Source organism: Chelon labrosus (genome assembly GCF_963514085.1).
Source record: "Chelon labrosus genome assembly, chromosome: 3".
In the NCBI taxonomy this organism is placed as follows: domain Eukaryota; kingdom Metazoa; phylum Chordata; class Actinopteri; order Mugiliformes; family Mugilidae; genus Chelon; species Chelon labrosus.
In genome coordinates, this window is record NC_140339.1 from 27,186,244 (window position 1) to 27,202,964 (window position 16,721).

General features: G+C 40.7%; 1 protein-coding gene across 1 annotated transcript; it reads left to right on the top strand.

Moving 5' to 3' along the window:
- Positions 1-273: 273 nt before the first annotated feature.
- On the top strand, positions 274-6,703 carry ubap1lb (ubiquitin associated protein 1-like b; the record flags this gene model as incomplete). Its single annotated transcript, XM_084542021.1, has 5 exons — positions 274-381; positions 1,441-2,049; positions 3,008-3,217; positions 6,300-6,401; positions 6,539-6,703. The coding sequence occupies 5 exons, from the start codon at positions 274-276 to the stop codon at positions 6,671-6,673; spliced, it is 1,164 nt and encodes a 387-aa protein (XP_084398147.1). The 3' UTR covers positions 6,674-6,703.
- Positions 6,704-16,721: the final 10,018 nt, after the last annotated feature.

Below are 16,721 nucleotides of genomic sequence, written 5' to 3' on the forward strand. Positions count from 1 at the left end.
TTCCCATTGAGATAGGTCCCAATATGTGTTTCACGTACATGACGCCTTTTAAAGACATTTTTTTTATTATTATTTTGTTTTGGTTTCAAATTATTGCATGGCTTTTATCCTAGTTCTTATGGGACTATTGTGATGCGCAAGAATTAGTGAACATGATGTCACTCAGTTTATTCAAGCGCGATGTGAACATGAATGTCATCATTATTGTGTAGTAAATATGTTAATCTAAAATGTTTTACCAGTAAATGTGTGTCTCTCAGTGCCCTGTGCAGTATGGATGGTGTCCCTCTGAAGATGCCAGAGGCTGCTTCCATACAAGAAGTCAAAGATGATATCAAAGTGACTCTACCTGATTACCTCACTGTACTCCAAGAAACAGAGGTCAGTGTTTTCCTCTCTGTCTGTTAGTACAGTATTCTATGTATAGTGTACCTGCTGCTTTCTCTTGTAAAAACCACATTCTGATAACTGTTCGTATTGTTATATTAGGGTTGTTTGGTACTACTGGTACTTAAAGCACTTTACAGTTGCAATAACACACCTACCACGAGTCCACACAAGCACACACACATTCACACACCAGTGTCCTTGAGTCTTGCTCAGGGATAAACATGACCTACAGAGCTTCTATTTAGTTTGGAGAGTTTTCAGTGTTAGACAGTTCTGGGACTCTGCAGGCCTGGAATCCAGTCCAAATTTTCCCTGCCCACAATTTATTATTTTTTTTTTTTGTGTGGCGGTAAGCTGGTGTGGAGCTAGCCACACCTTTAGGAACTGATAATGCCCCAGCAAGGATCTGCTGGACCAATAAAATTGTTAGGGTGGGCTTAATGCAGCGATGGACAAAAGACGACCAGAGATATAGTCGTACACGTCACCTGAGGGTCATAGAGTTCAATTTATTAAAAAAAACAAAAAAAAGCTTGGAGGTCTGACATGGTTTTGGCGAAGCTACACACCAATTTCACATTTCTTTTAGTGCTCTATTGTAGCTTAACAGGGTGTCATTACCTGCAACATGAATAACACTCTCACCATATTTATGCTTATCCTTTGGCAGCAGTTTTCAATAGGATTCAGTGTCAGTATCTAACTTCACGTTTCGCAAAAGTTGCTAATTACCAGAGCTGGTTTATCAGTGGGTATGTCCAGTGAGTCAGTGGTGAACCATGCGCTGGTGTGTAGGACTACGCTTCCTTTGTACTGTCTGTCATCCAGTGTTGTACTGCTCTGGAGCTCCCAGGGAGCAAGACTAGGTTGGTTCGAACCAACCATATGTGCATGACCAGCTGCCTCAACTTGTTTTCCATAGAGCGGGGCCAGGCTTCAAATTCAGTGTGCCAGACCTCCAATGCAACAAAAACATTTATCACACCTATTATCAAATTAATCTTGAAATATTTGTTTTTGTGACTAACATGCTGTTTGTCCATGTGACAGTATGTATTCAGTCTAGAGAACTGGGTACTAACTGGGCTGCAGAGTGGCTTCACCAGCCGGCCTCAGCCTTCGTCCTCTACGTCATTACTGCAGCCATCTTGCCCGCCATACTGGATGGTGTTCAGCAGCCCACAGCAAAGCCGCCTGGCCAGCCGCCACAGCTCAGACTTCTGGGAGCCCAACCCTCGACAGCGCTCCCACAGCCTCAACCCCACCGTCTTGCGCACCAAGTTTGCCATCTCGGACTCTGAGGATGAAGGGGAGAGTGCTGCACAGAAAGCCAAGATGTGTGTGACAGCGAAAGCTTTGCCGGAGGAGAAGCGCTCCGACGCTTCATGTCAGCATGGTCACAAGAGAGTGCAGAGAGCCTTCGTCCCTGACTTTCTTAACCCTCCAGCCTGTCTCAGCAGTCTGCCACACCAGCGCAGGAAGAACCTGCGTCAGTGTTCCCTCTCAGTGCTGGACACACCCACACAGCAGAATCCCAACACAGACACCAAGCCCCAGAGCCCTTCCTCACTCAGATCTCTCAACACCCGGACCTCCCCCTCCAGAGCCAATACAGTTGACAGGTTCCTCAGCATCAGCGACCACAACACATCACCTACGGTAAGGGATAGCCAGGTTCATTTGAAGAAACATACTGAGTGGAGTGTGAGCAGTTTTAATTATCCTATTTTAATTAGCAGGACGTCCAGGCAGTCTTTAAGCTGATTAAATCAAAGACATTTCACTGTGTCTGTGCTTTTAGGTAGTTTTAATTGCAAAATATTTCAAACTGTATTGTCCCACACGTTCAATACGATACAACTGACCACCATTCTGTAAATTATCCATATTCAATGAAGACAGACACTTTTTTCATTGTTCTGACTGTTGCTAAGCAGTCTGTAACAAAGTAAATCGTAGATGGCTGCCTAAAGGAAGCCATCTATATAAAATATGAAAATTCCTCTTGAAACAAGTGGAAGGAGACACTACTTACAACACAGTAGTAACATCTGTCCCCAAACATCTTGCGTCTGGAGAGTTTCTGGCTAATAACCGTTTGTCAGAGAACCACTGACTGTGAGAAAGTGAATACAACCCAGGCTAATATGAACAACGTTCTATAATTCCAGGTGAATGTTGTGTCATGTGAGTTCCAGGTCTGCATCACATTTAATTATAATTACATCCATTATGTTTAAAAAACCCTAAACTACCTGTCATTTAGAACTCAAAAAGTCACACGGATGAGTGGTGGGAAACAAGTCCAGTTGTTTTAGCTTTTTTAGATACACCAAAGTACTGTAGAGCACCGTACAGAGGCCTACATCCGTGCCGTCATCTTGTTGTCTTGGAAGAAGAAATCAGTTCACACCTTTTTGCATTTATGTCCTGTTTATATTTCCAAAATGTCTGTCAGGATTTGGACTCTGTAAAGTCTACTCCCTGAATTCAGTCGGCTTATAAGAGGTTCATCAGGATTAACAAATGTGTTTTATCACACTAAAGTGCTAGAATCTGTCTTTGTTCTCACAACAGTCTGCTGTTTTTTTGTTTTGTTTTTTAAAATCTTTTTTAGATGCGCCTCAAACCTGATGTCTGCAGAAACCCTCCTGCCACTTTGCCTCCACAGGGTCTTCCCTTCTCTGGTTCCGACTCTTCAGCAGAGCTCCTGTCACTTCTGAGCCCTGAGGAGAGAGAACTGCTGGGGGCCATCACTTCTCAGGGCTACCCCCTCCATACTGCCGTCACTGCCCTGCAGAGGACAGGTCGGCAGCGTCCAGACCAGGTCAGTGTTTTATCCAACTAAGAGCAAAACATTTCTAGGAGACACGTAGGCAACGTTTGTGTTTCGTCAGCTGCATCCTATTACAAACACTGGGTTGTTTTTTTCTGGACCTATTATTAACTGAAAAAGCTGGCTCAGCAGTTAGTGTACCCTTACATGGTGGAAGCCCCATGCTTGGTCATTTTAGCAGTTATTCCCACTGTGATGTCAAAAAACAAATCACAGTTACCCTTGGTATTTTTGGTTGAAAACAGTTTCAAAACAAAATCAGCACCCTAGAAAATATTACAAAAAACACCATACACCCTGAAGGGAGAAGAAACACTGTGCTAAGCCATTGTAAGCCAATGTAAAAATAGAGCTTTGACTCCCAGAGATAGCTCTGCTTTACACTCCCACAACATACAGTAGCCTAGTGTGCACAGAATAAATCTCAAACTACAGTGCAGGGTTAATGGGAAAAAAATTAGAAAAAGGAAGGACACACTATTGGCCTTAGCTCAACTATTACCATGTCACATTTGAATGTCTTCAAGTAGCTCATCAACCCTTTCTTCACAGTGAATATTGAAATCCTTTGCTTTTCTGATAATTACCATACAGTTGGTTCAGTAAAGGCTTCTGAAACATGACAACATTTATTCATTTATTTTTTTTTTTGAACATTGTGTTTATTGAATTTTGTCATGTTAACGTATAACATAGCAAATTATACACTCAACATCTTATTTTTTTTCCCCTTGGCCCCCCTCCCATTTCCTCCCCCCATTTTCCCTTACTGGTTCATATATTTATAAAGATATGTATGAAAACAACCACATACAGACATTTATAAGTACATATACACACACACACAAAAAAAAAAAAAGGTAAATTATATATATATACTGTATATACATACTTAGATACTCATTAAAGTACAGCAAGACAATCAAAATTTCAAAGGCGAATGAATAAATAAAATAAAATACAAAAAAATAAATAAATACAACTATATATAAATGGAAATTAATTCAAAGTGTATAAAAATCCAAAGGTGAAGTAACGAATGGAAAATGATAATACATAATTACCTTTTGTTCACCAGTAACCAGGTCTTATTTTGGTGTCACTCTTTAATTATCTATATCTGCTGTATTCAAATGTTCAATCAAATTACCCCATACTCTTTCAAATTTGTCTGGTCTTTGTTTTAGATTATACATTATTTTTTCGCTGGGGATGCAAGAGGTTAGTTTACTAAGCCAAAGAGAGGGTACAGGTGCGTCTTCGCTCTTCCATTTGAGAGCTATGCATTTATTGGCTATTGTCAAAGCTATTCTTATAAACCTGACTTTGCTGCCCTCCACAGGTAGCATTGAAGTGTCCCCTAAGAGAGCTAACCTTGGTTCGGATGGTATATTTATATTAGTTACCTTGGATATGGTTTTAAGTATTCTTTCCCAGTAGTTGGACAGTTGTGAACAAGACCAGAACATGTGAATAAGAGAGCCAACCTCAGATTTACACCTTGGACAGTATCGAGAGATTGTCTGACTCATATTATGCAGCCTTTCCGGGGTGTAATAAGTCCTGTGTATCAAGTTATATTGAGTTAGTATGTGTTTACTATTATAGGAAAAGCGGTGGGCCTTTTCACATAACTCGATCCAATCATCATCTTCAAAATTGTGACCGAGGTCACCCTCCCATTACCCCCTAGCCTTGAGCACTTCTTTGTCCAACAGACTGTTAATGCCGTTGTACATGTAAGATATAAATCCCTTGAGTTCCTTCTTGCCACTCAGTATACTATCCAGGGGCTGTGTTGTAATAGGTAAAAGTCTGCCCCCCTGTTCTGATCGAATGTAATGCCTAAGTTGTAGGAATTTAAAGAAGTGCCTCTGGTCAAGGCTGTATTTATCTGCAAGATCTTCAAATGACCCTAAAGCCCCGTCTTTGTACAAATCCCCAAAAGTTTTGATGCCCTTTGTGAACCATATTTGGGTAATACCATCTCTTAGAACTTTAGGCAAAAGGGGGTTTGTATGAAAGGGGGTAAGGTTATATAGGGGTTGATCACTGTGGGTCTTTTTACGTAATTCAGACCATGTTTTATAGGTTTGTTTTATGAATGGGTTTATTGTCAGCGTGTGAAGCTGCTTGAGTGAGGGAACATACGGAATTGAGGCAAGACACATAGAATTTATATCGTGCTGTTCCATCTGTAGCCAAGAGGGGGGTTGCCGTAAGTTTGCTTTCCATACCCAGATTGCCCGGCATTGTGCTGCCCAGTAATAAGTTTCAAAGTTGGGGAGTTTCAATCCCCCTTCCTGATATGTACCCTGGAGGACTCTTAACTTAATTCTGGGGGTTTTAGTCTTCCATATAAACCTAGATATCGTTGAGTTCAGCTGTTTAAAAAAGTATTTAGGTACGGCGATGGGTAGCATTTGAAACAGAAAGAGAAACTTTGGCAGGATATTCATTTTAGTACAATTAATACGACCTATCAAAGACAAAGGAAGGTTCGCCCACCTGTTGAGTTCCGCTTCCGTTTTTTTAAGTAAAGGTAAATAGTTCAAAGAGAAGGCTTTCGAACGTGCATTGACAACATTTATTCTGAGAAAGTAAATTGGCGTCATGGCATAAGAAGTCTTCAGATCACTCTCTTATCTGTCTTTCCTTCCTTGTCAGTAAAAACCATTGACTATAGATCAGGTCAAAACACACTGATCATTCAGCTGTTTAATCACTATGATAAGAACTACTGCCTTACAGAGGTATATTATGGTACGCCCTGTGTTCACTGAACTGATTCAGTGAAAGAACAGTTGAGGTTCTCCTCAGATCCTCAACTATAAAGTTTAGCGTATTCCTGAGAAACAGAATGAAATAACGTTTAAAGGAAGGTGGATTATTATGAAAGTAAAGTAGAATTAAAGCCATAACCCTGTAAAGAGATCATTTGTTTTTTACAGCCACGATCTGATTGCTCTTTGTCTCAATCAGCTACAGACATGCAACGATGTAAAATTGCTGATCATCTTATCAGAAAAGAACTTACTTTAAACTACAACAGTGTCTGTGTTGGTGTCTGCAGATCGTGAGTTACCTGGTTGCGTGTGACCACCTGTGTCAGCTGGGTTATGACATGGCTCAGGTAGAAGAAGCTCTGGAGATGTTTCAAAACTGCGAAACAAAAGTAAGACATGCAGAGACGTGCAGCATCACCATTCTTTAATCTTCTCAAAGACAATTTGACACTTTTCTCCTGATAAAGCATCTAATGTAGTAAAATGATTTATTTTTGTTTGTTTGTTTGTTTTTTTTCCCTTTAAGGCGGAGGAGTTCCTTCACCTGCTGAGTCAGTTCAATGAGATGGGCTTCCAGCAGAACGCCATCAAGGAAGTGCTGCTTGTTCATGAGAACCACAGGGAACGGGCCCTTGAAGAGCTGATGATGCGTGCGGCCTAACAACACATCAACACACACGCACACACAAACACACACGCACACACTAACACACTAACACACACACACACCACTGAATTACTGCAGATAGGTAACGGAACACATTAATATTGACTGAACTCATGCCGTCTGTGTTCTCTTAGATAAAAAAATTAATAGTTATATTTGTGAACTGAGCTGAATGTTCCCTCAAGAAATTAAGTTATCCAAGGATTGCTTTCCAGTAATAGAGGAGCAGTGACCATCAAAGGCACATTGTTAAATGGAAAACATCACCAGATCTCACTGATTCCATTTATAAGCCACTAAAATGGTTCATCACAACTTTTGTAGCTGGTAGTTTTGTCTATTGTATTAGTTACCATATAAATGTTGTGATATGCAAACACTGTGAGGTTCCTAGAATGTTCTGTCAGTAAACAACACAGATTGTGAACGAGCCGACAGTTCAGACAGACTGTAGTTCTTTATCTAACTCTAAGTGAAGCAGCTGCATTGTAAGTCAATTAAAGAACAACACCTCTCACTGGTCATAAGAGAACTGAAGGGAGAATAGGGGACATCGAAGTCTGAAATTAAATGTTGACCCTGAACCAGTTCTGGACAGTCTCCCAACCTCATCAGACATACCCATGTATAGATCCAATCCTGACAAAACCTTAAATCTCATGCTTCTATCTCCATTCATGTCATCCTCTGAGGTTTCACTGACTGCTGCAAGTGAACGCAGAGTCTCCTCTGTCCACTTCTGCGAGCAGAGAGCCTTTGCTGCACTTGTACCGATCACACATGGCTGTCTGCTGACTTGAGCTAAGGTTATAGCAGCCCGTCATACATATTAAGAAGTCATCACAGGGTTTGTAGAGCATCACACACATAACATTACTGCATAAAAATGACTCTAAACTTCACTGGATTTTCACACAAGTCCTGACAGTAGACACTGAGAACCCACTCGAATGGATCATTTGTACATATCTGTGAGATGAAAAATAAGTGAACCCTTGTCAGTATCTGGTGCGACTACTTTCTGCAGCAATAACAGCAACTAAACATTTCTGGTAACTGCTGATCAGTCGTCTACAGAAGCCCATTTCTCAGCACAGAACCACTTCAGTTCTGAGATATTGGTGGGTTTCCTCACATGAACCACTTGCTTCAGGTCCTTCCACAACATTTCTATTGGATTAAGGTCAGGACTTTGATTTGCTCGTTCCAAAACATTAAGTTTGTTTTTCTTTAAGCATTCTTTTGTAGTACGACTTGTGTGCTCAGGCTGCTTGTCCCACCCCTATGTTTCATAGACGGGATTAGGTTCTGATGCTGGAATGCAGTGTTGTTTCATCTCAACACCTCTCATTACATTGACTGGAACTTGTGTGAGAATACGCTAAGGTTTTTATGCAGAAATGTAGAAAATTCAGTTTTCAACATTTTTATGTAGGTATGTTCTTCGGGAAGTCTACAGGAAATGTTATTTTATGAGACTGCAGATTCTTTCATTTTCTATCAAGTGTACAGTTGAAATAAATATTTCTGTTTTGTATCACTCCGTGTTGTGTTTGTCTATAATTTCATAGATAGATGGCACAGGTAGACAACTCATCACAGAAAGGCCCCAGCTGACCCGTGAGTTCTTGCTGTGATGCATCAGTGCTAACTACCACACCCCATCATGAAAATGATCAGACACAATCCTGTGATAAAATTATTTACTGTTTATTAACATTTGAGGCAGATGTCACAAAAAAGTGGATCTATAACTAAAACTACAATCGTCAACCTACATCGAACATAAAGAAGTGGTAAAGATCCAAAACATTCTGTCCATACTGATCAGGAGGAGAGCATTGATTAGTTAATCATATTTGTGTAATTTGTGTGCACTGTCGTGCAAAGGGGAGCATCATAAACTTTGTCATAGGCTGAAGTCATTCACTATGAATTCTTCCCTCTGTCAATGATCCTCCTGTTGAAAGGCTGACACCTTATCCTGCTCATGCTCCTGTTTTTCCTCCTCAGCAGGAGGCGTGTACAGTAAGGAGGTATTACCATCTTTCCATGTGACTGCAATGTTTCCTGCTTTGAGAGTGCTATTGTCTCTGCTGGATGCAGAAGACCTTTCTTGTACCTGCCGGTCTGATGGCGGAGGTGTGATGGAGTCCGTGTGCTGTGAAAGAGCTAGCAACTCCTCACCTTCTCTTTTCTTAAGAAGAGACACCGCTGCCTTGTACTTCGCTATCTTCTTTCTGCTCCTGTTGGAATTAAGACAGCAAAGCATGTCACTCAGCACACTCAAACATACGATATGTTGATTTTGGTATAACTTCAGGTCATACTTGTTGGCCACGGTTCCAATTCCCAGCACCAGAAAACCACAAAGCAGAGTGATAAAGGACACTCCCAGCAGCACAAACTTCCATATGGTGGCTGCAAAAGGGTGAAGACAGAACTGAATAAAGCACTGAGTAAATAAATAGCTCAAAGAATAACTTATTTCATTCAACAGATGGATTAACATGGACAGTTTCTCCAGCAGGGAGATGGAGTGACGCCCCACCAAAGGGAATTATTTTTCCCTAACATATTCAACAACAGTGTTTGTCAAGATGTCTGTGTCACTTGGAGCCTGTGTGTCTCTGAATATGGTCCTATCAGCATAAAGCTCTGTTTCATGGATTTCTGCTGGCCGACCCCTTTAGGGCTTTAGGGCAGTTTCAATATTGCAGGAAGGTGTTCTGGTTGTTTCTCATATTGCTACAGTTTTTATCATTTTCGAACTCTGTATACTAAAATGCAACACAAATGGAAGAACATGCACTAGCACACTTTCATTATACCTAACCATTTTTCTTTATTGGAACTTGGAACACTTGGAAAAAGCACAACACATTTAATTACGTACTCAACTTTTGCATCAGATAAAAGTAGAAATCACAATTCTCACTGCCTTAAAGATTTTACATTCTGTATTCAGGAAGTTAGGCAACAAGAAATTGTAGCCGTGTGGTAGGTGAAAGTTAATGAAGCACTTGTCAAAGAGAGTTAACATTTACTTGATTCCTTATTATTATTATTATCATTATTATTACAATTGGATAGCAACTTCTCGCAAGAAGCACAAGGTGACTGGCTTCTACCGGTTGTTTGCTGATATCAGCAACCAGATTCCATCTGTATTCAGGTCCACATTATTGTCAATGGCTGCCCTCACTCAATGTGTTATTATTAAAGAGACTCTAGTTCACCGTGGACTGTAAGGGAGTTTTACTGTTATCTACATGGGCAAAGATTTTGACAACCAGTCCTACAAGTCTAAATTTGTATGTTAAGAGACAGGACTGAAGAAAGCAAAGGAATCACGACATATGGGTAAACATACAGGCAGGGGATCCACAGTTGAAATAATACTGACAATACTGAGGGAACTTTATGACCACAGAGGCTGGCACCTTGTGATTACAGTTATTTATTTGAGTCCACGAGCATCTGGAGTCAGATCCTAGGCAGTCCTCAGTCTCAACACTGGAGATATTCTTCAGCTGTTGTCAGCATTGAAGAGACACGCAACAATCCTGGTAGCAGTCCAGGGAGCGTAATGTAGTGTAATGAACAGATGGATTAATCATAAAATTGTATTTTAAAAGTGTATAAAGTGTCAGATTAAAAACTCAACAGTGGCAACGCATCCATGATCTGGATCTACAGTATCTACAACCACACATCCTGATACATTTTAAATAAATGAGACACACTTCCTGGAGGATATATTTATTCAGGAGCAGCACTTACGGTCCTCCGTGCGGTAGTACCAGCGGAGATACTCTCTCTGTTCGTCTGTCATGCCTGACGGTACTTGTGTCTCTTCTTCTTCTTCTTCAAACTCATACTGGTCTGAATCCTCAGATCCCCTCCTGAGTCCTAAAGAGGACCACACAGACAGACAGCACAGCACCTCTGTTTGTTACAGATCTTATTCTACTGCTTTCTTCTAGTCAAATTTAATCGTAAATGAGACTTACTGAGTCTTTCATCTCCATCAACCAGAAAAGTCCACTTCGAATGTTTCATACGTCGAGTGAGAACCAGTTCCTGGCCTTTGACTGACAGCAGCAGGGATTTATTTCTGCTGATCAGTCTGTCCCCGTAGTAGTCCCACATTAACCCTTCAGCAACAACCTCCTGTCCATGACAAGACTTGGTCTGGGGTGTCTCTCTCTGCTGGGCCCACAAACACCTGGATGACGCAACACACATCAGCATGCCCTGACCCATCCACATCCACTGCTGAGACTCTGAGTCCAAGCTGCACTTCTTCAGCAGCAGTTCACCCGTATCTGCCGAGTCCTCCAAGCACAGGCCGTTCTGAGCGTTCTGAATCAAGAATGCTCTCGCTCCTGGAAGTGTCAGTGAGAAAGCTTCACAGTCAAAGATCTTAATTTAAAAAAAATCAGCCATGTGTCTGAATGAAGCACTAATTTACCTGACAGAAGGAGAAGCAATAATACGGAGACACCAAACATATCTGAAAAAGGAAAGAGCATAATTTTCAGGAATCATTTTTATTCACCAAGAAACAATTCTTTTGTTGCCATGCATACACATTTGCATGACAGTCAACTGATCACTCCTGACTTCCTGTGGAGAGGTCATTTCACAGACAAAACCCATAAAGTTGTTACATTCCAAGGACTGAATCAGGACTGAACCGATAGTAACACTTATCTTTCTAGCAAGTAAAACTTCCTTCTCTTTTCATTTTATCTTGTGATGAGTTCCAGTGGGATAGCATGTCCATCTCAGCAACCTCGCAAAAGTAGGCGAAATATCCTCACAGCTGCTCAGTGACAGGGCTGCTCAGATGGGCTGCTATTTCCTACATTATTTCCTACAGTTTAAATGGTAAATGGTCTTGTATTCACTGGTTGCTGCGTTTTAGCGTTTTATTATATTAAATTTCCTGTGTTTTCATTTTATTGCATGCTTTTAATTTTCAAATGCACTTCCTGCCATGAAGCTGGCTGCCATTCCCACATTGCCTGCACCTGTGTAAGTCAGCTTTTACATACTGACAGATTTTAATGGCCAATCAGAACAAAATGGTGGGCTGAGACCTGTCATTGGCTGTGGGGAGTCTGAAGAGGAGGAATGAAGTGCATGAGCAGGTAGAGGTGAGCCGGAGAGCGTTGGTACGTCGGTAACCCTAACCAGCCACAAGGGAAGAGATACTGCATCCCAGAGACCAAAAGAGATCAAGACGCAGCAGGCCAACCTTTCAGCTAATCAGCAATCGACCAATCTCATCCAGCGGCGTTGAGCTAGGACAGCATGCAATCACATGTCCTTGGCTTAAGGACTGAATACTTACAGCCCTTTACTCTGAATTGGAATTGAAAGTAGGTGCCATAAATCTCAAACTTTTTCAGCGTTTTTAAGTAAGTTAAAAACTATCTGTCGCCAAATGCAGTATGTGTTAGTCTGTAGAGACATTCCCACACAAAATTACAAGCTGTGCACAGTTAGACACTCATGACGCATCGTGCCACTATTCTCTTTCTTGCGTTCAACTGATGTCACACAGGCGACGCCGTTTGTTTCACTGAGAGTGAGATCAAAAACACATCTGCAGTTGCCACTTCCTCCTACAGGTTTTGCTGAAAAGGACAGAATGAAGACTTTCAAGACTACAGTACCACTTCTGACCTGACGCCAGACCACTGAACTGAAGTTTATATGCGATGTCACATGATTGGATCGCTTTATCAGTTTGTGTAAATCAGTTAAAATGCACTTTGTTTTAGTTGTAATCAACAGTTTTCTATTTGTAAAATTTATTACATACAGTACACGGTTACATTACATTTATATATAAATAATATATAATATAATATATATTATATTAACTATTTTGTTGAATGTCTGTGAATTTCACCTTTAACATTTATATTATTCATGATTTCCAGGGGAAATGTCCATCCCAAACATAGTCTTTTCTGTACTTCCTGGGTTACAGTAGTTTTTCCTGACTGCCTCTCACTGTGCTCCGTGGCATTGCTGAGGGTATTTAAAAGTTACTGCTGTGCTATTCATTAGTTGTCTCTGGCCTTTTATGTGATAAACGTTTGCGTAAAGCGATCAGAGGGAAATAATTGCCGAAAAGTCATCTTCGAGTCGCGTCTCTAGCCATCATTATATTGTACAGTGCTAACATATCAAACCATGAGATATGATTCCCTGCTGTAAAAGAGCAGAGCACACGTGGAATAAGAATTTAACAATCAGCTGCAACTCTCATTGCAAATACGACCCCAGAGGAGTACTGCTCAGCAGCAGATAAACCACTGTCACTGAAACATTTTTTCCCCCTCTACAGGAATTTACTGATTTAGACACACACACAAAAGAAACCATTTGTCAGTGTACTCACTTCTGTGTTGTTTCAGTTCTGGCTGAAATTAGAAGGAAGGAGCGTCCAACTGCTCAACACACTGGAAGCTGCGAAAGGAAAAGCTTTCTAAAGTTCACAGGGAGGAGTCTGCATGTCATTACTCTATCACTGCAATCATGTCATTACTCCCCTCTCTTCATATACTGAATATAATAAAACCGAAACACTGAGACATGTGTGATATTTTAAGCTAACTAATGAACACAAGTGTTTGTGAGGTTATTGTGTTGTTGTACCATCCCCACATCATAAAAATAGGAAAGTAATTCTCAACGTAAGTAGTTGTTAAAACAAAGTTCAGACAGTAATGTTTCAGGTCTTTGACCCGAATGCCTGGTTACTGTTTAGTCATAGTAACCTTGGCTTTTCTGTTTGTGAAGGTACGTAACTTAACGGTCAACAGTCTGCAAGCACGGTGAACAAGCTATAACACTTGACAATTTATTGTTATGGCAGAGGTGTGGAGATGTAAATAACCTTTGTAACTGGAAATAAAAAAAAAGAACACCTTCATTTCTATCTAAATACAAGAACAAGTGAATGCTACGCTGATAAGATAAGAAAATCCTTTATTCATCCCACAGTGTGGACATTTGCAGTTAAAGCTGGCAGATCCACTAGTGCACACTTGATTTCTGTTTGTCTACACCATCTGTCTCGACATTTGATATGCGCAGGTGTAAATCTGCACTGTGAACTCTATTAGCAGTGATCTTTGTTGAGACTCGACCATCTGCACACCTTGGACTACCAGATCATATTTCATTCTCTCTGATCCCAGCCTGCAGACCCACGATCTGCAGAGTAAAACCAACAATGAGAACGGTACAGGTGTGGTTTGAGGAAGCCACCTCAAAGCTGCAGGAGTGTTTTGATATCAGATTGGCAGGGAGAGGGTAAGAGGGCAATGACCTGGAGGAATATGCAGATCCTGTGCCAGGATACATTCATTCCTGTATAGCAAATCTTCAGATTCAGACTTTATTTGTCCCTGGGGGGGATTTTAAATGTGACAACATGGAGGACAATCAAGGTGTTTCCCAACCTAATGCCATGGCTAAACAATGAAGTGAGGACACTGCTCAGGGAGTGGGACGTGAGGTCAGGAGATAAACAGGCCTACAGGCCTAACATCAAAAACAACACAAATTGCCTCTTTACAGAACCCCCAGATCAAGCACTAGGGCAATGGTGGCAAGGAAACACTCTCTTTTAACAGGAAGAAACCTTGAGCAGAACCCAGCTCATATGGAGGGACACATCTGATTGCGGTCGGCCAGGTAGAGACAGAAAAGAGAGAGAAGAGAGCAGCAGGAGGAACGAGATAATCATACATCTGTCATAGATACATACATGATCTGACTAAAGTGTAGAATCTGGTGATGATACAAATACAAGATATAGCTGATGATTTTACATAAGAGATTGATAAGGAATATAAACAAGATATTTGGGGTTATAAATCTGTCAGTGACAATAGCAGTTTGCTGTAATGACTGAATATAAGAGGTACCATAAGCAGGTTTGAGAGTTATGCGTTGACAGACTGGACAGGTTGATGAGACCAGGACCACGTATGAATAGTATGCAGCTCAGGAACACAATTTAAACGATATTACACAGGTGAAAGAAGGCAGTCCTGGTCACTTGGATTAAGTGAGAATAAAAGGAAATATCCTGGTCAAATATAACACCAAGGTTTCTCACAGTAGTACTGGAAGCCAAGGTAATGCCATCCAGAGAGAGTGTATGATTAGATAGTGATTGATAGAGGTGTCAAATACAGTGACTCCTGTTTTGTTTAGTGGATCTACTGAACAAAACAACTGTACATGGCATGACCTAAAACTGAAAAAAACCTCTGCCATATCACAGCCTGTCATTTAACATTTTAAGCTTTATATCAGCAAGGAGCTAAATATGCACTGTTCTCAAACTGTTTCTGATGCATTTCATCTCTTACACCTTCTCCAAATGCCTGTGTGCGCTGTGTGGACCTCTCCACTTTGGCCTGCTATATAAAAATATATAAAGTACACTATATTTTACATTCCATATTTGTAGTGCTACAAAATATTTCACATTTATATATTTTTGACACACAAATGTGTTATCTTATATAATCAAAACTGATTCAAAAGGTGTCATTTCTTATCCAGCTGTTTCTGATGACAACCAAAAATGTGCCACCAGTGAAGCAAGGATGCAGTTGATGGAAATTCAGTGAGCAAATTTAAAACTAAGGTCAAAACATTTTACAGGTAATTGCAAAAAAATAGCAAATGTGTGTATGGTCAGTGAGCATTACATGTGTTTGAGTATTGGAATTCCTTTTAAACCTACCGGCCAGTTTATGTTTATCTTTCAGGAAAGAAAAACAATGGACTTAATGTAACATTAAAATGCTCTTTAAAAATCATCCTCAAATTTGGATTGCCTCACCGCTGGCAAGGTACCCTGGATAGTTATATAGAAGATGATCTACTAGCTGCACCACAGCTAAAACACAGTTGCACATTCTCACATGCTGAGGCAATGACTCTATAGAAGTATTTCTGTCCAATTAAACTTAAAACGCTTAGAACAGTCACAATGCAGGTGAAAAAGATCAGAAAAACATCAGAATCTGTTGTGTATTGAGAAATTTGGTGACGTTTGATCACACATTTAGTAGTAAGGGTAAGGAGTAATTACTGTAAGGCCAAAGTTCGTTTCCAAGATTGCATTATTGTGCTTTTTATGTGCTCACGTACAAATCAAGACGAGTTTTATGAGTTAGATTGCGCTTATTGCTTTAGTGAGAGCCTTGGCATTCTCTCAGTCAGCTTCATGAGGTTGTCACCTGGAATGGTTTTTTAAATATTAAAGGTGTTCCCAGAGGTGTTGAGCACTTGTTGCCTGCTTCGTCCTTACTCTGCAGTCCAACTCATCCCAGGTTTGGTGCATCTGACGCAGCACTCCATCACTCTCCTTCTCGGTCAAATAACCCTCACATGGACTGTCCTTGGTGTCGCTGTCCTTGAAAAACAAATCAAGGTTCCACTAAGCATAAACCAGATGGCATGTACAATGTCGTGGTAGCCACTATAATACATCTAAATGGAAAATGCCAGTGTCTGACTGCAAAGCCTCTTCCAAAAAAGACGAGGGTCAGGGGAGGTTGCAGGGCTGACCTGTTGACTACAGAATTACATGTAAGACTGCTGGAGGCCATGTTGTAAAGTTGGGACTGAAGCAACAACAAAGCCTTCTGATAGGGAGCTGACCAGGGAGCCGTGTAATTGGGAACAAACGCCCCTACTATACATACTGTGGTTTACAGCTACTATACCTGCAGCTGGTACAGCAGCTCTACACCAGTTTGGCAGACAATGACTAGTGTTAGTGAGTTACTTAGGAGGAGGTCAGCTGATGAAGCAATTCAAGAAATTCATTCAAATTCAAGATAAAATTCGCAAAACAATAAGTGGTACCACCCAAAAGCTCATCATGAGGTTGTTCCTCAAAAATGGTTTCCTTTACAGACAGACAAATCAACTGAGACATTGAGCCTTCCCTTTAAGATTCAATACTCTAAAACTACTCCTTAATAAGATAAGCCAT